This window comes from Lytechinus pictus, chromosome 16 (genome assembly GCF_037042905.1).
Source record: "Lytechinus pictus isolate F3 Inbred chromosome 16, Lp3.0, whole genome shotgun sequence".
Taxonomy (NCBI): Eukaryota; Metazoa; Echinodermata; class Echinoidea; order Temnopleuroida; family Toxopneustidae; genus Lytechinus; species Lytechinus pictus.
Window position 1 is genome coordinate 15,677,904 of NC_087260.1, and position 20,972 is coordinate 15,698,875.

The 20,972-nt window shown below is 37.9% G+C and overlaps 2 protein-coding genes across 3 annotated transcripts in view; one reads left to right on the forward strand and one right to left on the reverse strand.

Annotated features, from left to right (window-relative positions):
* Positions 1-13,365, forward strand: part of LOC129278745 (ATP-binding cassette sub-family C member 5-like) — a 25,592-nt gene extending 12,227 nt beyond the window's left edge. The window contains exons 5-13 of the mRNA XM_064111023.1: positions 159-306; positions 776-1,009; positions 2,095-2,268; positions 3,854-4,001; positions 9,917-10,065; positions 10,408-10,515; positions 11,203-11,511; positions 12,393-12,662; positions 13,138-13,365. Coding sequence (XP_063967093.1) covers positions 159-306; positions 776-1,009; positions 2,095-2,268; positions 3,854-4,001; positions 9,917-10,065; positions 10,408-10,515; positions 11,203-11,511; positions 12,393-12,662; positions 13,138-13,365 — 1,768 coding nt within the window. The remainder of the gene's footprint in view (positions 1-158; positions 307-775; positions 1,010-2,094; positions 2,269-3,853; positions 4,002-9,916; positions 10,066-10,407; positions 10,516-11,202; positions 11,512-12,392; positions 12,663-13,137) is intronic.
* On the reverse strand, positions 13,336-20,549 carry LOC129279355 (sialidase-1-like). Of its 2 annotated transcripts, none has more exons than XM_054915446.2 (4): positions 20,380-20,549; positions 18,282-19,015; positions 17,607-17,701; positions 13,336-15,826 (listed from the first exon to the last, which is right to left on the reverse strand). In XM_054915446.2, the coding sequence occupies exons 2-4, from the start codon at positions 18,919-18,921 to the stop codon at positions 15,425-15,427; spliced, it is 1,137 nt and encodes a 378-aa protein (XP_054771421.2). In that variant the 5' UTR covers positions 18,922-19,015; positions 20,380-20,549; the 3' UTR covers positions 13,336-15,424. The 2 variants fall into 2 exon arrangements, with proteins under 2 accessions (XP_054771421.2, XP_054771422.2); XM_054915447.2 differs by having other exon boundaries at positions 18,282-19,012; positions 20,380-20,509.
* Positions 20,550-20,972: the final 423 nt, after the last annotated feature.

The window sequence follows — 20,972 nt, forward strand, 5'->3', positions numbered from 1 at the left end:
TTCCCATATCATTTTGATTCGACCCGGGAAAAGATCATTTAAAAATTGCCCGTATTTGCTTTCACTTTAGTTTTTCTTTTTTTTCTATTCTCAGTTTAGATTCCGTTCTGTCTTATTTGAATCTTTTTATTAACTCGTTTTTTTAAATTAAATTTTAGGCTCGCGGAGCAGTGGGCCGAAGAATTAAGGGAGAAAGGTCCCGAGAAGGCATCACTTGGTCGGGTTATGATGCGACATCTGAGAACTCGTCTGATTGCTGCTGGCTTCATTGTATTCATCTCATTGTTATCAAACTTTGTTGTAAATGTAAGGAATACGATGACGATGTCAATCCATTTTTTATTGCCGGGTATGCTGGCTCAGTGTATATATATGTATATATATATATATATATATATATATATATATATATATATAGAATGTATGTGGGAGTGTAGCATAATCATATAATAATAAAGTAGTAACATATTTAAATGACCTTTTACAGGGGGTGCTACTCCCTCCAAGTTCTGATTTTTAGCTGACCCACCCTTCCTTTCAATTTCTGTTTCATGGTTATTTGAAAAAAGTGGTAGCTCGAGCTAAAGCCGGGGTAATACCAGCAACGCTTTGTATCCTCGGGCAAAAAACGCTATATAAATCTAGCTATTACTGTTATTATATATTGTACCATGCATGTTTTGTTAACAATTTCATAGGCCTATACGTCATACTACTGTAACATCATATGAAACATTGGATCGAATCTATTTATATTATTGATGTTTATTTTCAGCCTTACCTCATCTACCGCTTGCTCACCCATTTGGACCAGCCCGAGCCATCGGTACGACATGCCTTATTACTAGTCCTTGGATTGACACTCACGTACCTGGTCCGTGCTTTCGGCGTCCATTTTAGTTGGTACCTTAGCGTCCGTACTGCCGGGCGACTGCGCAGTGCAGTCTTGATGCTAATTTACACCAAGATATCGCGACTGCGCAGTACGGCCGAGCTTTCTGTCGGAGAGGTGTGTGTACTTTTATTCAAAGCAATAGCCACTATATTATGACAAATAACGTGATTTCATAAACAACCGAAAGTCGGCAGCATAAAAGGAGGCCACTTATCACATTTTTATACATATATATTTCAATATTGCGTCCCCAACAAACATTTCAGACCTTACATGTAGGAAGGATCTACATCTCAGAAACTGAAATTTTAAAGAAAGCTCTTCAAAATAGGGTGCTCTTTTCAAAAATGGTGCACAGTGTGCATTTCAGGCATAATGAAGAAACGTGCCCCTGACCAATCACCTTGGGTCCTAGCATAGTAGAGTTTGAAATGTTATTTCCCATTTAGAAACAATAGCATTACGTCTACTGAAGATATGAACGTATGCTGTTTCTATGGAGTTAATTGATTGGATGATTGCTTAGTTATTTGATTTAATTATCAATATTGATCGATTGAATGATTGATTGGATGATCGATTTATTGAATTGATAATTGATTGGATGATTGATTGGGTTGAACTTATTTACCAAGCCATCAAAATACAGTGGTAGTTGTGCGTGTGTGTGTATCTATGGATGTATATAAGGATATTAGGATGCGTGGGTGTGTGTGTGTGAGAGAGAGAGGTGTGGGTGTGCGTGCATGTACATAATACATCAGTAACATTTGATGCATTGCAGCTAGAGAAATTGTATATCTCACCCAAACGTATACAGTTTTAAAGATCAGTAAGATTAATGAACTGGATAGCCTAGGACACCTCACAAGTTTATGTCCACTTGGGTACTTGTGTTAAGAAATGGATTATGCCCATAGACAAATTGCATACGAGTATATGAGTGTATACATTTTTTTCTTGGTACATAAAAAGCAGTAAACATGCCCTAATAATCAATAGGTTTTGTTTACTTGGTTTTTTTTAAACTATAATGATGTGTTTTTATCTGTAACAAAATATGCGGTACCGATATTCAGAAGAATCCTTATAAATTTGATGTATACCAAAAAGCGTCGCCAATATGTTCTCTGTCAAATTTGACCATGTGATTCATAACAGACTATAGCGCATTCTCTATGTTTACATTATTTATATAGATTGTAAACATCGCTGTGAATGACTGCACGCGCATCTTCGAAGCCTGTCACACGTCTGCCATGTTCGTGACAATTCCTCTGTTAACTCTTATACTCTTCATCGCCTGTCTCGTTATGGTGGGAGCAAGTGCACTGATTGGAATAGCCTCCATAGTTGCCTTCTACGTTCTGCAGGTAAATGATTAATGATGAATTGGCTCATTGTTGAGGTCTATGACCCGTTTTCTGAAGTCAGGTTTAACATAGACCGCGGTCTAACTCTGTTCTAAAATTATGGGGAGCCAAAAGTTAAAAAATTCTGTTATTTTGTACTATTTGTAGATCTATATTTTTTATATTTAGGTCTACTATTATTTTTGTTTCCTTTTGCTTTCAAGGAAGAAAACTACTTGCTATCATTCCAAGACAATTCGGGTGTCCTGTGAGTTAATAAATTGAATGTGTACTGTTAGCAATATGTGCCCCAATTGGCTCTCCATAGTTAAACCACAACTTTAAACCAGGGTTTAATTTAAAATCGAGTTCAGAATACGGGCCTATGGGTCTATCTGGGGACCATTTTCATGGAAGGACTTTCGGTCCATCCGACAAAATATGTTGTTTTTTCCGACGGTTAGCTTGTAACACTGCTCAGCCAATGAAAATCAAGGAAAGTCGTCAGTTTTGATAATTGTCATACAACAAATGTGCATGAAACGTTCCCCAATTGGTTTGTTTTGGTTTTTTTTTAAAACCATTCCAGAAAGTGATTTACGAAATTTCCTTGATATTGTAAGTGTACAGAAGTTAATATCTAAAAGTGGATTAGCGTTCACATTCAAACGATGATTTAATTTTCATCATTCTGCAATTCCGAATTTCTTTTTACTTTTGCCCGCTTCACTGTGGACTGTGAAGTCGAAGTGTTGGGGCAAGAATAAAAAAAAATATTGCTAAGGAGCATGTAAGGGATGCGGCTCTTGGTTTTGGCCTAATGTTGTTTATCCTGAGATTCATACCTATGATGATTAATATTGGGAAATAAAATCCCCCATGTCGACAAGCGAGATTTATTAACTTTTAAACCCTTTATTCACCAACTTATCCTTTCTGTCTTTTCAATCTCATTTTTGCCTATCCACTTTCTATTCTCTCCCATGTACTTCATATTGTTGCAAGTCTGTCAATCCTACTGTCCAACTCCCATTTTATTTTCATCTCTCTCTCTATCCATTGATAAGACTCTACCTCCAGCTTTATCTCATTTATCTCTCCATCTTCCAGTCTCCTCCGTCTCTTCCCCTACCCCTCTCTCTCTTTCTCTAAATCTATCTATATTCTCTATTCAGAGGAATGAGCATGAACAGCTAGATGTGTCTTGGTTGCTTCTCCTTGCCTACACTCTCATTCCAAATTCCAGTCTTTCATAATAGATGAATCTCTTTAACTTACATGCATATTTGTGTTTATTTATCTATTAAACGTTTAGAAACAATGTGTAATAAGCGCTCTATGAATATTATACATTTTATACATTATTATCAGGCAAAAATATATATATACATATTTATTTTCGGAGGCTACTTTTCACAACTTACTGCCTAAATCGGCAACAATGGAGAAGCTTTCACATTGCAATGAATGTGCCGGGGTTTTTTTATTTTAGTTTCCAGGTCTCTTTTGAACATTTCGGGAGTTAAATCGCCCCAGGGCTTATGTAATTTTTTTTTCTGATTATTATTATTTTTTATACAAAAATTATCTGTCTCCTTCTATACAGATTGGGATAGCCAAACTCACAGCCCACTACAGACAGGTGGGTGTCGTTGCTACGGACAAGAGAGTTCGCCTGATGAATGAGCTTCTAAGCTGCGTTAAGCTCATCAAAATGTACGCCTGGGAAGTGCCCTTTTCCAGAACAATTTCAGGTGAAGATTATTCTTCCAACAGTTTATAATAATACCATCTCCCTGAAATTATTCATTCACTTGAGATAAACATTGAATGTCAATGAAATGCAAAGTGAAAATGCATTACTATGTAACATATAAGTTGCTGTTGAAAGTGAAAGATTTCAAAAAATTTAATGGATATAATTGGAGATATGTCATTATATGAAGTGTAATAGCACCGCCCTTTGGGCTGTCATAAATTTGAATAAAAATGTACCATGAAGATGCAATCCAAGTGATCATGGCTATTTTGGTGGCAGCGGTGGGATCAAAACCAAAACCTTTCAATTGATGGTGTAGTACGCCAATGTTTGTGTTTGGTTTGTTTGAAGCTATCATATGATTATATAAATATTAGCCGGCATGTTCAGCCTAGGCCTTGTTGAATATAAAGGTGTTCATTTTGCATCCCAATCTGATGTGGTAATTTCTCCCTTTTTATTGTCGTGGTGTCAGCGCTAGGTTCGTTCCCTGCCACATAGGAATTTTTAGGCCAAAACTGGGTCACGCATCGACAGTTTAGGACTATTTTATAGCTGTAGTGATTTTTGCAATTTGAACTGGCTGATTCATCGCTCCATCAGCGTTAGCGACACACAGGTAACGCTTTGATAGCCTCACGTATAGTACGATACGATGACGCAGTCAGCGGAAGCGCCCGCACAGTTGCGCAGGTTGAGTCGGTACGAGACTCCCGAATCCTTCCTAGAGTGGAAGCGTAGTTTAATGATGGATTTGTGTTCATATACTGATTTTTGGCCTTTTCTATCGGAGAGTATTTCATGGCAAAGGAAGTCGAAGGCAAATACCGTACGGGGTTTTGTTGACGATTCCTTTGACGTTGCTGGCGGCAAGACAGCCGCTCAGAAAGTTGTGGTTTTGGAACTCATGCTGGGGCAAATTTCAGCTTCTTGCCCGATTATCGCCAGAGGTTCTATTGTAAATAAGTCTACTTCACTTGCAGACATATGGGGTCTTGTTTGCATACATTTTGGTTTCGACAGACAAATACTAACCAATGACAATTATCAATATCATGTCAGTCAAACTCAGAGTCTTGATGGTTGTGAAGATGAGTTGAATGACAATGAATTGAGACATGATGCTGGACGTGAGAAAAATAATGTTAGTGAGTTGAGATGTGATGAAGGAAGTGATGAAAATAAACACGAAGACAATGTCAATGATAATGAGTTCAGATGTAATGATAGAATTAGAAGTGATCAAAATGAACATGAAGTCAATGTGTTCAGATGTGATGAAAATAAACTTGAAGACAATGTCAATGATAATGAGTTGAGATTCGTTGAAGGATGTGATGAAAATAAACACGAAGACAATGATAATGAGTTGAGTTGTGATGTAGGAAGTGATGAAAATAAACATGAAGACAATGTCAATGATAATGATTTGAGATCTGATGAAGGAAGTGATGAAAATAAACGTAAAGACAATGCCAAGGAGTTTAGCTTTGTACATGCAGACGAAGGTGGTATCTCCAGTCGTGAAGTTCGTGAAGTTGATGACATTGCTTTGCGAGAAGATGGAAGAAGTAGTCATGACGTGTTTCATTATGGTTGTAACATTGGAGTGACAGGTGATTGGAGTAGGCCTGTTCACACTAGCGATTCTTCGAGGTTTAGCGTTGAGTTAGATGGGTCTAGAGCTATATCGTCCGGAGATTTAGATTTAACCGACCTTGTAACACAGTCTGTTAATCTTGATGGTTGCGCTGCTGAGTTGTCGGCAATGCATGTAGCTAGTGATGATCATGGGTCTCACAATGATGTGTGTAATCCGGGAATTCCTACCGATGATGATCGTTCATCGGAGCCTGATTGTTTCCAAGGTCATGAACTCACTGTTGGACTGGGATGTGATCCCCCTTCACTTGATATGAATTATCAGGCACTTGCACACTTGGTGCGAGTAAAGATCAGTTGGATTTCTGTGTTGATGTTGATAGCAATGTTCGCTATGTTGGTTCATCAGAGAGAGATGAAACATGCAAAGACTTGTCAGTTATCCTGGGCAGTACTCCTGGTTTCCAGATTGTGCCAACTTCTACTTGCATTGACAGGGCTGATAGGCTCTTGCGCTCTGATACACTGTTTACTCATCACACGCCCAAACAGTGCATGCGCCATTCACATGCAAGCGCTCGTTTTCGATTCGCACATTTGAATGATGGGCTAGCCGTTCTCGATCTCGCTATCGGCCAAACTAACAATACCTCCGTTCGGTTCGCATGTTCGAATGATAGAATAGCCGTTCTCGATCTCGCTATCAGCCAAGCGAGCAGTACCTCCATTGACATGACAACACATCAACTGCGCCTGTATATGCTCGAGCCATCGTCTCGCATTCAGTTATCTCCAGATAACCCAACTCGAGCCATTGATCCAGGTGCTGATCGGAAGTTCACCATGGACTGCTTTGAGCAAAGTACCATCCCTGATCTACGTCAGGATCCACCACATTCTCTTCAGCTTGAGGATGCCCTGGTCCCCCAAGGACACCCCCCAGATGTCCATATTTACCAGCATGGTGTTGTTCACTCCAGCTCTTTTGTGGTTGATGCCATAGCCACCACTGTCCAGGATGAGGAATTCCAATGTCCTCTAGACCGATACCATGATGACTCCACCTACCAGCCTGTGAGGGATACCGCCTCTGATGTGATCCCCAGCCTGGGTACAGTTCTTATGAGTACCAACATCTCGGTTCCCATGGGTCGACCCCCCGACGTCCAACGTGTTCGCGATGTCTCCACTTCATGTACCAGTGGAACTGCCCGAGATTGTCATCACACCACCCTCAAGATGGGCCCTACTACAGGAATTTTGATGTCCTCACTACGTCTCGCCTATGGACTTTCGCGACCTTGGGTCCCCATGTCCGCTGCTCTATATGATCCTCGAGGTAACCCCTCATCGCTACTTGGTCTGCTTCGGAACAACACCTGTTGTCCAGACATAGGTCCAGACATAGGCCCAGACATAGGTCGCTTTGCTAGCTATGCGCCGGATATTACCCCACCTCCCCCGGCCCCTCCACACCCCCAGCCTGTCCCCTGCATCAGTGTTTTTAGTTAGCAGCAGCCGGTCACGTCGCATTCTACGCCGCAAGAATTGTTGGACTATTTTTACTGTTTTCACTTGACCGCTGTTACTCTTTCTTCGAACATTCGCAGTTATTGACTGTATTAATGGTGATTTATTTCTTGTCGATTTTTAATCTTTGTCTTTGTATATTTATGACAGTGTTTTTGTTGGTTTCTTTATCATGTTTAATGTTAATGCCATAACCACATGATCTGTTAGTATCTTAGACATGTTTTAATCTTGTCCATTTTGATATTGTTTTTTATTTTTACCAGTTGGTGGTGCAGTGGGCCTCCAGTTGTACACATATCGTTTAATTTCTGTACAGTTACTTATGTTGGTTATTTTTGTCATACATTTTGTTATTTTTTTTTACAATAGCCAAGGGTACTCATGTAAGTTTTTATTGGACTTAACACTGACCAGTGAAGTTGTGTAAAAAAAAATTAAATATTCCTTGAGTGAGATATTTTTGTTTGTTATGATTGTGCTATTGTTATTTTGGGATACTGATGTAAGCCGTAAGCTTATTACATAATGGAATTTTATGCTATTGTTTTGTTTGATACTGATAGTTTAGATTTTACCTCTTGGTTTTTATTGTTGACAGGTTTATGTACATGTAGGCCTCATTTGTGATATTTCCAGTATATTCGATCGCACCTTTTCGCTCCATGGTGTAGCTGTTTTCATGTGCATAAGTTTTGTTTATGCCTTTTAGATTCGGTTTTACTTGTTTTTTAGCTTGTATACGCCCTGTTACAGGTACCTGTTTTGTATTGTTCCTTACAATTATGATATACAGGTGGCACAACAGTGCATATCATAGTTAAGATGTGTTTAAGCTTGTTTACACGGTTTATCAGTGTAGGTAAAGTGGAAGAGAGAACTGTTTTTCACGACATGCCTGTGAGTGAATTTTACTTTTTTGAATTTTGGTTTATAGTTACTGTGTATAGTTTGTTTTTATTAAGAAGGATAGTAATATGGATCATCATTTTTTTTAACTATTGGAAGGAATAACTTTTGATTTGGATTCATTGGTTGACTATTGTGTTTACCTGTAATGGCACGCTGTTATGGAAACGTGAGTAGATATTGGTCAATTTAGAAATACCTTATAGATGTATTTTTTTTAGCATATGTTTGGCCTTTGTGTAATTTTTTTTGTGGTCATGCACGGTAAGAAGTTGATGGACGAAGAAGCTTTTGTATATTGGTTGTTGTAGGTTTTGTTTGTTCATTTAACGTTAATGAACAGTTTACATGCCTTTAAACTTGCATATTTATATTAGCTATTGCCTTTTGTAGTATACTAGTCTAACTAGAGTTATGCAGATACGTGTATTGTATTTTTTTTTTACTTGATTGTGTAGGTTTGTTGTTTAACATGTTCATGGCCATACATGCAGTGTTGTTACATACTAGTATGTGCTTTTTATGCAGATTTCTAGTGAAATACTTGAACTATTTTAGATACTCGAATCATGTGATTTGTAGGGTTGTTCAGTCCAGAATGTAGTGCTTGTAATTCGGTGCAGCACAGTGTTTAGGTAATTCGCTTTCCATAGATGAAGATGGAAGAAAGAAGATCTATCACGCCAATGTTTGTGTTTGGTTTGTTTGAAGCTACCATATGATTATATAAATATTAGCCGGCATGTTCAGCCTAGGCCTTGTTGAATATAAAGGTGTTCATTTTGCATCCCAATCTGATGTGGTAATTTCTCCCTTTTTATTGTCGGTAAGCTAAATCTATTTCCGCCAATTATTACCTAAAACTACTTTTTATGAGAGAAATTAATACTTGCTGATATTTCCATCATTACCTATATACATATTAAAGATAAATACTCATTGCAAGCTGTATCATCGTCCATTACACATTCTACATTTTGAAACATTGAGTACTATATGTGAATGGATTCATACACATTTATGCACATCATGAAGATAAATGCACCATACAAATGTGGATACATAAGTAATATGCTTATATGTTTCTTATGTATCACCAAGGACATAATTGTATACATACACGTATGAAATCTGAAACTTAAAGGACAAGTCCACCCCCCCCCCCAAAAAAAAAAAGAAGTTAATTTGAATAAAAAGAGAAAACCTATAAAGCATAACACTGAAAATTTCATTAAAATCGGATGTATTTTCGCTTAATTTAACAAAACAGTTATATGCACATCCTGGTCGGTATGCAAATGAGGAGACTGATGAGGTCATCCACTCACTATTTCTTTTGTATTTTATCATAAGGAATGTGAAATATTCTAATTTTCTACTCATTGTCAAGTGAAACCATGATTAATTCCTCCCTGAACATGAGGAATTAGCATTGTTTAATACTAGTTCAGTCAAGTTGGTCCCTATTGTCAAATTTGTAAGAATTGAAATATTGTATAATTCATACGATAAAAAACAAGAAATAGTGAGGGACATCATCAACTGTCTCCTTTGCATGTCACTAAGTTGTGCATATCACTGTTCTGTGAAAAATAAGCGAAACTTAAATATTTCATAACTTTCTTATTTTACATCCGATTTTGATGAAATTTTCAGCGTTATGCTAGTTTGATTTTTCTCTGTTTAATCAAATCAACATTTTCTGTGGTGGACTTGACCTTTAATAAATCAAGAAACCATACAACACTCTGTTGTAGAGCTTAATATTACAATTGAAAGGTTCTGTTACGGTACCCATCTTAAGTCTCAGCTCTTTGTATTTGTAAACTTTATTCTTTAAAAAATTATATATATATATCTGATTTGCAGGTATTCGTAAGTCAGAAGGACGCATGCTCAAGCTTTCAGGATACCTGCAGGCGTTGGCTATATCCATAACTTTCCTCATCTCACCGGCTGCAACCCTGGCTACTGTTGTAGGCCATACACTGTTGGGTCACTCCATTACAGCAGCGGAGGTATGGTACAATGTTCACAGTGTAATAAACAATAGTTCATTCAATTGGTCAGATACAGGCAGTTGGTCTCCTTCTCAGAAAGTCTTATAGAGTATTGAAGTGATGACGTCACATTTTTTTTCTATTTCTGCGTTTTTGATACCATAGTTTGGTAGAGCATGATGAAAAATACCTTCAAAATAAATTTGGAGGGAATCGGTTTGTGGGGGCCTTAGATATGACCTCATGAATACATTATTATTTCCATTGAAGTCAATGTATTATTGGCCTGGTTCCTAACACTTAGAACCAGCCATATAATACATTTATTCTTAACCATGTTATATGACTTTACACCCACAGGCATGGACTCTGATGTGTCTGTATATGGGACTAACTGTATGTCTGTATATGATACCCACCGCCCTCAAACCTACGGTAGAATCCAAGATCGGTGTCCAGCGTATCAAGGTGAGACCAGAGTCTAATCAATCCTTTTCCAGCCCTTCACCCTTTGTCATTGACCAATCTATTCTCCCCCGTTCCTACTAAGCCCCTCAAGGCATCAATACTCATGGACCCCCATTTCATGTAAAATACGAGTTCCATTTTACCCCCATCTGCAGAGGGCTGACAAGTTCTTAGGACCCTCATATCATAGCAACTTCAGTTTATAGGGTCTGGTTTCATCATTTTGGGGCCGCACACCCCTACCCTTCACAAATCCGAGTGCCCCCCCCCCCACCCCCTCCAGATTTATTTTTGTCATGAGGTGCCTCCCTGATTGGATGATTCTTGGAGGTCATTGCCTTTTCCCAAGACAGAGATGGCAATAAAGTGATTAAGGGGGGCATCTTATATTGATCAGTAGTATAAAAAAAAAAGGGGGGGGAATAGGATGAAAAGAAAAAAAAGATTATCATTATTATTATTGAAATGAGAAAAATTCCATAAGAAATTGACCATCCACCAATCACAATTTTTCAGTTATGACAACAGTCACAAAAAAAGGTGATCATGCCTGTAATCCCAACAATGAGGAAGCAGTCATTTATGCCATCACATAGAAAATAGGGGTAGCTCCAAGGGTAGGGGAGGGGGAAGGGGGAGCAGAAATATTTAAATAGATCTATCATATTAGTCTTATTTGTCTTTCAGGCTGTTCTATTGCTGAAGGAAAGTGACGAGCAGGTGGAGCCACCAGACGATCATCACATTGCCATCAAAATGACAGATGCTACACTGTCGTGGGTTGATCCAGAATCGCTCCAATCAGCAACTGAAAGCGAAGCGGGTAAAGAGCGACAGTATATCCCAAATGGTAACTCACACAACTCATCCAGAGGTGAAAATTATGCAGCACGCTTGGAGAGAGATGACACCCAGCAAGGAGATCGGTTGCTTTGGTCTTCGGATGACAAGTCGTTGCCATGTGCACTCCGGAACATTGATTTGACCATTCAGAAGGTATGGCAAAAAGCTGTGAAAACTCCCTTGTTGAGCATAGGTTGTATTTCACTCCAGCAGCATTTCTTATTACGAAGAATTTGATATTGGGGGTTATGTTTCAGTTTCAACTTCAAAATGTGGTCGAGATTGCAAGATTGGCCTTACATCCCAAGTTGACCAATTGCTAATAAAAAAAGATGGAGATGGACCCATGCAGTCTACCAGCAGTTGTTCGACATGTACTTCTCAGAAATTATATATATATATTATATAACAAGGACTAAAACCATTAATGGGGTGTTGCAAGAAACTTGCGATCAATTGCAAGTCAATTTTTGGTCCCTAAATCAATCATATGTCTTGCAGTTAATTGCAAATTAGTGATTGATTGCTGATTTGCTCCTTGAAACAAGAAGTTTAATCTGATTTGCTACAGCTAACATTGATCTATCAGTTGTAAATTTGCAACAGACTATTTGCAATTGATCACAAAAATTTTCTTGCAACACCTCATAAGTCTACAATCAATAAGGTCTACTTTCTGGTCTCGTATCAATCTAATTCCTGCCTCGTCTACACTACACTTTGTCTAATGCTCAGATGGTCAAATTTCCACAATGCTATCTAAGTATTTTGCTTTGCATTTTTGTAAAATTGGTTCATTAACAATTAATATAATCCCATAGACTAGTTAGTGTGAGACTAAGTAGCTAATAATCTAATTGGAAATAAACAATGGCAGTGTTATGAATATTGGCAATCTAGTTGTAGATGAACTACAGGTAGAATCATTATAATCAGATGAACCAGATCTAGACCAATTGGCAATTTACTGTTTTAAAGCCTACTTTTGATGTGCATGACAATTTCACTTCAAAATCCTTTTTTTTTCTTTACAGGGCAAACTCATAGGGATATGCGGGAGCATCGGGAGTGGCAAGAGTTCGCTGCTATCTGCCATTCTCAACCACATGTATACGATAAATGGCAAAATCGAGAGAGCAGGGACCATCGCATACGCTTCCCAACAAGCATGGATAATGAATGCTACTGTCAAACGGAACATCGTCTTCAATCAACCTTTCGATAGCAAACGATATCGCAAAGCAGTATTTGCCTGTTCGCTTCAACCAGACTTTAAGATAATGACCCATGGGGATGGGACGGAAGTAAGTACAATGATAAGACTCAGATAATGTTTTCCTAAGACATGTTTTATAAAAAAATTTTCAACATCATCATTGCAGGTTTTTGTGGTTCAGCACTTTCATCCTCTGGCAAGGCATTCATCTACATTTGCCACTCTCCATCCAGATGTAGTAAATAGGTATACTGTAGGAAGGAATACCTTGAATGATCTAGCACCCGTTGTACAACATTATGCTGCACTTACATGTACAATGTACATAAATGGGTACTGGCAGGAAGTAATCCCTTAAAAAGCTGTGGGCACCAGAATCGTTAGACTAGACTAGTCGGGGTAATATAGGACCCTCTGGAGCACCTAACAAGGTGGATAAGTACAAATACACTACATTAAAATTTAAATGTTGCATCATTATATATCATTATTATTATTACTATTATCATTATTTTATCATTATCATCATTATTATTATTATTATTTATCATCATTATCCACAGATTGGTGAGAGGGGTATCAACCTGAGCGGGGGCCAGAAGCAGAGGATCAGTCTGGCCAGAGTGCTCTATTCCAACCGAGACATCTACTTGCTGGATGATCCCTTGAGTGCCGTAGATGCCCACGTCGGACAGCATATATTCACACACTGCATCAAGGACGCCATGAAAGGAAAGACAACGCTCTTCGTCACGCATCAGTTACAGGTGAGATCATTGATTTTTTATTGATTGAATCTATGAAATACATGGACACTGTACAGTTGTTTGCAATATTTGAATAGTAAGTACTATAATATCTTGGAAAGAGTATGAAATAGTATACAATTAATGCACGTAAGCGCGTACATGCAAGGCCAAATAATGAATGATGTGCGAGAAGAGCTAGTGGATATACCGCACCGAGGTCTGCAGGACCGAGTGCGGTATATCCATCTTGCGAGTCGAGCACAGAGTTCATTATTTAGGTCCTCTATGCAAAAGAACGCGTGCATTGTTTGTTTAAAACAACTCCCCCATGCTACTGAGTTACCCCAAATGCTGTATATTCTAGATCTAGAATTTAGTGCAGACCTCGCACTATCCTGCACTCTGACGTCAGAGTGCAGGATAGTGCATTCGGTATGACGTCAGAGTGCAGGATAGTACATTTGGTATGACGTCAGAGTGTAGGATAGTGCATTTTGGATGCCATAGCGCAATTCGCTGAATATCATGTGATCTGATTTGGACTAATCAGATTACAGAACATTCTTGGGTGTTGTATAATATGAACTATCATCATCATCAACTTCCTCATATCTTATCAATTGATTAAGGCCTCATCAAAACGGCTGACGAACGATACCTAATGGTTAAAGAAACAGGAGCGTACATTTCTTTGACTTCCCTTCGTTGATTTATACATTAATTGTGATAGCATGTTATAAAATTTGGGCATATTCTAATTAAATCCTTGTTCATCAAATGTGTGAAGAAAATTGTGATTGAGCTACATGTATGGTATAAACAGTGTCTACAGATACATGGAGCAGTAAAATTTGAGTTCCTGCAAGAAGTTTTTGGCACATTTTTTTTCATTTGTAAATACAAACGCTAGGATGCTATTTGAAATCATTTCTACATGTACATCATTATCACACACAAAAAAATTAATGATATCAATAATAACAATGACAAGAAAATATTTCTTTGGTATGGTACAAATTTCTACAAAAGCTTTCATTCATTTTTAAAAAACATACATATCAAATCATTACCTGAAGATAATTATTCCATTGCACTGAAACTACTGTATAATTAAGTCCAAAGTCGTGAATATCGACACAAATTCGAGTCAACTTTGCATTTAAGTAAAACCTACAGAACTAACAAAATACATATGTATATGAAATATAAATGGTCTTTATCATTTGTTTTACTTGAAATACGTTTCGAGTTAAATGCAATAATTATATACTTTCTGGATATAGTGTTACACTGTAAGCATACATATTCTGAGTTGAAATTACAGAGTCAAGCCAAATGCTAAGTCCTTATTCAAATTTGCATTTTAAATAAGGATAAATCCAGATCCTTCAGGGGTTTTTTTCTGGACAGTAACTGAAGCTTAAAGAATATTAACAGTAATTTATTAAATTTAGACTCAAAATATCTTGGTTCGATACACATGTAAAATCACATGTCCAAGGTCATTTGGGATTCCCTTGATAATTTACATAGAATATCAAGGCAATTCTGACTAGAGAACCATTAGAGTCACCATATACAGGGCTAGACATTAGCAGTGGCCCGAGGCAACCAAAAATGAGAGTTGGGCCACCAAAGTGCTCATGAATTGTAATGTTTTGTATTATTTTAGGGCCACCAAGGAAAAAAAATTAGTGTGGAGCCTTGCCATATACACACACAACAAACAAAAATTTATTGTACGGCTAATTTTTATGATTGATTTGAATTATTTAAAGAATAAATCATACATCAAATATGCAATCAATAACTGATTTTTTTTATCACAGGGTATAGATGTTTGATTTGATAGCAATTTCAGTACGGTACTGAAAGTATTGCAGATATTTGTGTTGGAATAAATTTAAGAATTCAAGCAACAGCTTTATTGACCACTATAAAAGCATGAACTCCGAGTATTATTACTAAAGTATCCTTTTTGAACAACACAATACACATAAAACCCATGCAGCTGCAATTTATCCGTCATTAACAAACCATCTATACTTGAATATAAAAAAATGATAAACAAAACTGGGATTTACTTTGCAACTCCAGCAATTCATCTGATTCGGATTTTGAAAAAGTCGATGTATTTATAGCCATCGCGTTCAAAAAGCAATCCTAGATACTCGTGATCAATTTGAGCCAGACTGGAATACTCACTTGGTCCCTCGTAGAGCTGTACCGCACCGGGCCACGTCTGGCCGGAATCGAAACTCCACTGCAAGGTCATGTTAACGCGCGAATCCGCGTTGTAGGGATGCGACAGGAAGAGCGTGCCATTCAGTAGGGCAAGTGACCCAAAGACGGATGGATCGACCAACGATTCCTGTATTATGAGGTTCGGGATAGGAAAAGAGTAGCCACCGTCGTAACTAATCGATTGCATTCGGCAATGGCAGTGGAACTTGTTCTCGTTGCGAATACTTACAAAGATGGTTCCATTTGTGAGTTCAATAACCTGGAAGATAAAGGAAAAAAATTCTTCAAACTTTGAACTTTTATCACAGACTATGGGAGAGGGTTACCCTCCCCCCCCCCCCCCCCCTGGACGGACCAAATGTCTCAAGAAATCGCCATGCATGCTGTTGAATAAGGGAAACATATTTAAACATCCTTTGCAAATTAAGAAAAATTATTTACCTCAATATAATAACCACTGCATGAAACCTAACAAAAATTTTAAATAGGTAAGACAATCAAACAATGAAAGGGATACAGTGCTGCAAAAAAAAAAAATTAGTGAACCCCACCAGAAAATTACAATATTTAAAAGTGTTCAGGTTTTGCCTTCTTTTCGATATTTTGTTGTTAAGTCAGGTGATAAAATATTACATTCAATAAAGTTTGTCTGGGCTTGCCGAACATTTTAGTGTTGTTGTCAACATTCAGTATGAAGGAGTGCATTTTCTGGTGGGGTTCACTAACTTTTTAGCACCACTGTACATGTATATGAATGAAACATCCTGAGTGATATAACAGAGCAAGACAGTGATGTCAAGATCTTCTAATTACAAATTGACTTGTATTGATAATGTTCTCATTAACATTTTGATTCTTGATACCCCATTTGTTATGGCTTATGGGGGTTTTAATGCCTCCATCCACCATGTGTTGAGGCCATCCTCAACGACTGTGACCAAGGACAATAACAGAGCATGATATATTTCTATCAGCATTAGAAATAATAAAATGCAACTTGATAAGGTCAACACGAACATTAAAGTTCACTGGATCCAACTTCTGTTTCATAAAATATCAAGAATTACACGTGCAGGTTTTTAATTTTTGAAAAAGTGTCAGGTTTATTGGGAACATTTTTGTTATTGTTTTGGTGGTGCGAGAAAAAAAATTCTATATTTTTTCTAATAAGCACCAAACTCTTCCTGCTATTAAAATGTACAGATTAGAAGCAGAAGGGGATCTGCACAATGGGACAGAGGCGGCAGAAGGTCAGCCTCATACAATGAAAGTTCAGGGGCACCTATTGTTTGGCAGCCAAAAGGTGCCCCTCCACTTTCTTTGTCCGAGCCTGATGTTCCCACTGCCTCTGCAATGGGATTATCAAAAAAAAAATAATAGAGTGGCTGAATCATGCAAGAATTTCTTCAATTATCCCCAATCTTAATCCCAAATCTAATCTTGACCCACATCCTAGAATCATCCTGACACCAGCCACATATATATACAAGGTAGCTTTGTCGAAGTAAAATCTTTTGGGACCATAGAAGATGCATACAAAACGCTTTGCATATTATGGTGTAATAAAATTATTTCGACTTTGACTGGGTGATTATTCATCCCAAGGAAGAACAAATTATGGAAGTTTAACTGTATTAAATACACTTGTAGGAAGCATAATAATGATAATAGTACATTTATATTGCGCAATATCTATATGCACATGTACTTGTAAATACTCAACTGCGCATTAAAATAATATTACCCCGGCTATTGCCATACTGCCTACAGGCACTCTGACATTCAAGGAATTTCTTCCTACAAGGCACCCATTCACCTCACCTGGGTTGAGTGCAGCACAATGTGGGTAAATTTCTTGCTGAAGGAAAACATGCCATGGCTGGGAATCAAACCCACACCCTTTAGACTGAAAGATGAGAGTCATAACCACTAGACCACGATGCCCCCAGTATCAATTTAATGCCCCATTATATTAATACCCATGGTGCTATCATGGATTATAAAGTGCTTTGAAATTAAAAAAATCTTTGTGTATTTACCTGTGTTTCACCAGGGGTGAAGTCACCTACAGCTTGCTTCTGACTATACGGTAAGCCATAGAGAGGAGAGTTCATTTGCCACGTCTTCCCATGATCTGAATGTGGAAAGGAGAGATGAGATTTCATATGAATCTACTTCCATATATTCATGTTTTGCAAAATAAATCAGGGCCATAGCTGACAGGGACAGGGAAGTGTGACACTTTACATTATGTCAGGAGGCTCTTTAGTTTAAAAGAGTTATGTTTTCCAAAATTTATAGATTTCTGCAGTATTTTCTTGGAAACTCAAGAATATCACTCATCTCTCATAAAAGTACACACACAGTTACATCACTTTTTTAAAAGAATTTTTGTACGAATCTTTCAAGTTGTGCATAAAAGGGGTCTGTTGATTGCATATTAATGAAATATGTTTTTTCTTGAGTGTAAATTCCAGTTTTTTTATATTTTGTTTTAAAGTTTTATTTACTTTGGAAAAAATCAGGGGCAGGTTTCACAAGTAGACGTGGAATGTGAAAAATATAAATATTTATGAAGGTAACTTTGTGTTCGCTTGGCAGGGAAAAATGGCAAGAAAACTGCTAAATTGGGTTAAGATTCTTGGTTGCACGATGATCATGACATGGTTACACTTTGAAAAATAATTAAAACACACAGACTTGGCAATACTTACCATCACTGTATATACACTGCATCTGTCTGAATGGAACATCCACACGATGCCCGCATCCGATCAACCTCCCTTTGTTCGGTTCGAGTTCCTTCTGGATTCCGAAGCCTGGACCTGGAGCCCATGTTAGCCCTGCCAATGCTGGATTTGTCTCTTTGACGTTGATCGCTTGGGTCCATGTGTATCCCCAGTCATGACTAACCTTAAAATAGACACCCTTCTCTCTGTAGGGTGATGTACATGGTCCTGGGGTGTGAAGGCAGTATCCAAAGAATACAAACGTATCGTTGGTTACCTTGTCCACCATTGCAGAACCAAGGTTAAGCCCATCCTCGACATCATAGTCATCTTCGATTATCCTAGTAGAGTCCCACTGCAATCCACCGTCTTTCGATCGTCGGATGGCAATGAATTTCGCAGATTTGTCGGAACCGGTAGTTTTGCGGGGTGCAGAGAAGGCTAGTAAGTCACCTGTTGGGAGTTTGAGGAGGATTGGGGTTCTGTACAGGTGCACCTCTGCCTCCATCTCTGACTTCCATAGTTCTTGTCTGTGGATGACTATGGGAGAAAAGGCATGGCAGACATGGCAGAAACATAGAGAAAGGATACCAATCATCCCATGGATAAACTCTGGCGGCTTCATCCTCAAGTATACTTTTTGATGCGGTACTCAATAATTAAAGATGTCACCAATGTAGATCATCCAATAGTTACATGTATGTGAATCACACCATCTGCTGTAAAAAAAAAAAAAAAAAAACATATTTCAACTCATATCTGGATGGATTCTCATTATTATACTCTGTTCTTTGTTCATATTTTATTAGTATTTCACAAGTCCTTGTAGTACGGTATATAGCTGCAAAATTTTATTAGTATCGGTGCTGGTTGATATCTGATTCGATGTTAGTCGATTATCGCCAGCAAAATATTGCTCTTCAAAATAAATCGCCGAGTCTGAAAATTACATGTGTTATGTTCATTATGTGCTGCAATTCTGTGACAACGGGGAAGGGGGGAAATTGAAATAAGACTTTCATTGGTGCTTTTCCATAAAAAGCGGAATTTAGGTACCAATTACTAAATTACTGGTTAAAACTGAAAGCAATACAGAGCATCATTTGCAACGAATAGTGATTAGCACTTCGTAATTGACAATATTTGGGGCATTTAATGTTCCCGCAATATGAAATACATGTAGCATCTATTCATATTGCAAGGGTTTGATGTTATTTCATTTTACAGGCAGGATTGATGCAGATTTTCTTCTATTTTTCATACCATGGTAATGAACTTTTCTGAATAATGAATTGATGGTTTTGAATTGGAATGATCGAATTCCAGTCAAAGTTAAACTTTGTCTGATTCCAATCAGGTGAAAATTTTAATTAGACTAGTTTAGAGAGAGTTTGTATGGTAGGGGGCCCTAAAGCTTTTTTAGAAAATGAGGCACAGGAAATACTATTTTTTTGCATGATAAATCGAGTGTGTAGCTTTAGGATCCCTTAGGCTTAGTTCTACATCGGGCGGCGGAATCAAGAGGTGTTCGGAAAACACGGCGGGATTTTTGTATATATAAGTCAGTTTTGCGATATTTTCTTCTTGGTTGATGTTCTTTAGAATGTTTGCCACAAATTAGTGAAAGATAATTTGTTCAAAAATTAAAATTGACATTGTTTTTATCGTTTTTAAACAAAGTGTGTAGCTTTGCCATGCCATGTTTGCCCCCATCTTTCATATTTGATGTACAATTCCTTCCAGTTCCAGAAAATTATCTAGATCTGCATGATTTATAAACAAATGAAAAGGGTGAAAATATTTCCATCACAGGGGTAAGGTAATGAGAACAAAGTTACATTGTAATTTGATGAGTGGCGCTAACATAACTGTATAACACTAACAGCTAGCAGCTGCTAACAGATTGTGCCTGCATTGCACTTGCAGGCATGGCGGCGCTGTAAGCTGGAGACAAGCGCCAGAGCAGCGGGCAGTCGTCGGCCGGACAGTTCGGCATCTTCGGTGGCGGTGGACAAAAATGGTCATGGCCATTACAAACAATTTACAACATATCCATGGATATATTTCCTTGAAATATCCTTACCATAGCGTTTTCGTGTCTTGGATGGAAGCACGAAAGTGAGAACCGTGTCAATCCTTCGGCGATTTTACAGCATATACTCGTACTTGTTCCTACTTATTTATGAACATATTGTCTACAGCGGTGAAGATCCATCCATTTCATTGTTTACAGATCACATGACCAACGGAGATAAAGCACGCCTACTTTTTTTAGCTAGTCTGAAGACACAGACCACTTTAATTTTATTTAGTCTGTGTAGATATTTTTCGGTCGATTCCTTTAATTCACTCTTTGTCAGGAAAAAAAATAACAAATAACCCACCATGACAGTTTGTTTCGGAAATTCTTTTTTTTTTCTACTGTCATGTATCCCACATAAATGTCCCCTTGATCGTGGGGTCGAACAATAGATGCCCATTTTATCCACAGTACCGGTATGTGGGCTAAAACGGGGCTAAAACATTTCTCTGCGCCTATAGGCCGGTGAGCAATCGAGGGCCTGAGGGGACACAACATTTTGCGATGGGGCAAATTTTTGAAAAAAATGGAAGCCACTCAAAATTTTTACAAAATATATGGACTATGTCATATTTCGTTTTTGTCCCTTTGATTCA

Bases quoted from the DNA above. Each gene is read 5' to 3' on its own strand.
- LOC129279355 (XM_054915446.2), bottom strand. From the start codon at position 18,921: ATGAAGCCGCCAGAGTTTATCCATGGGATGATTGGTATCCTTTCTCTA. The intron at 17,702-18,281 runs GTAAGTATTGCC...TTCCACATTCAG, and splicing joins GCAGTGTATATACAGTGATG to ATCATGGGAAGACGTGGCAA. The intron at 15,827-17,606 runs GTAAATACACAA...TTTATCTTCCAG, and splicing joins TCACCCCTGGTGAAACACAG to GTTATTGAACTCACAAATGG.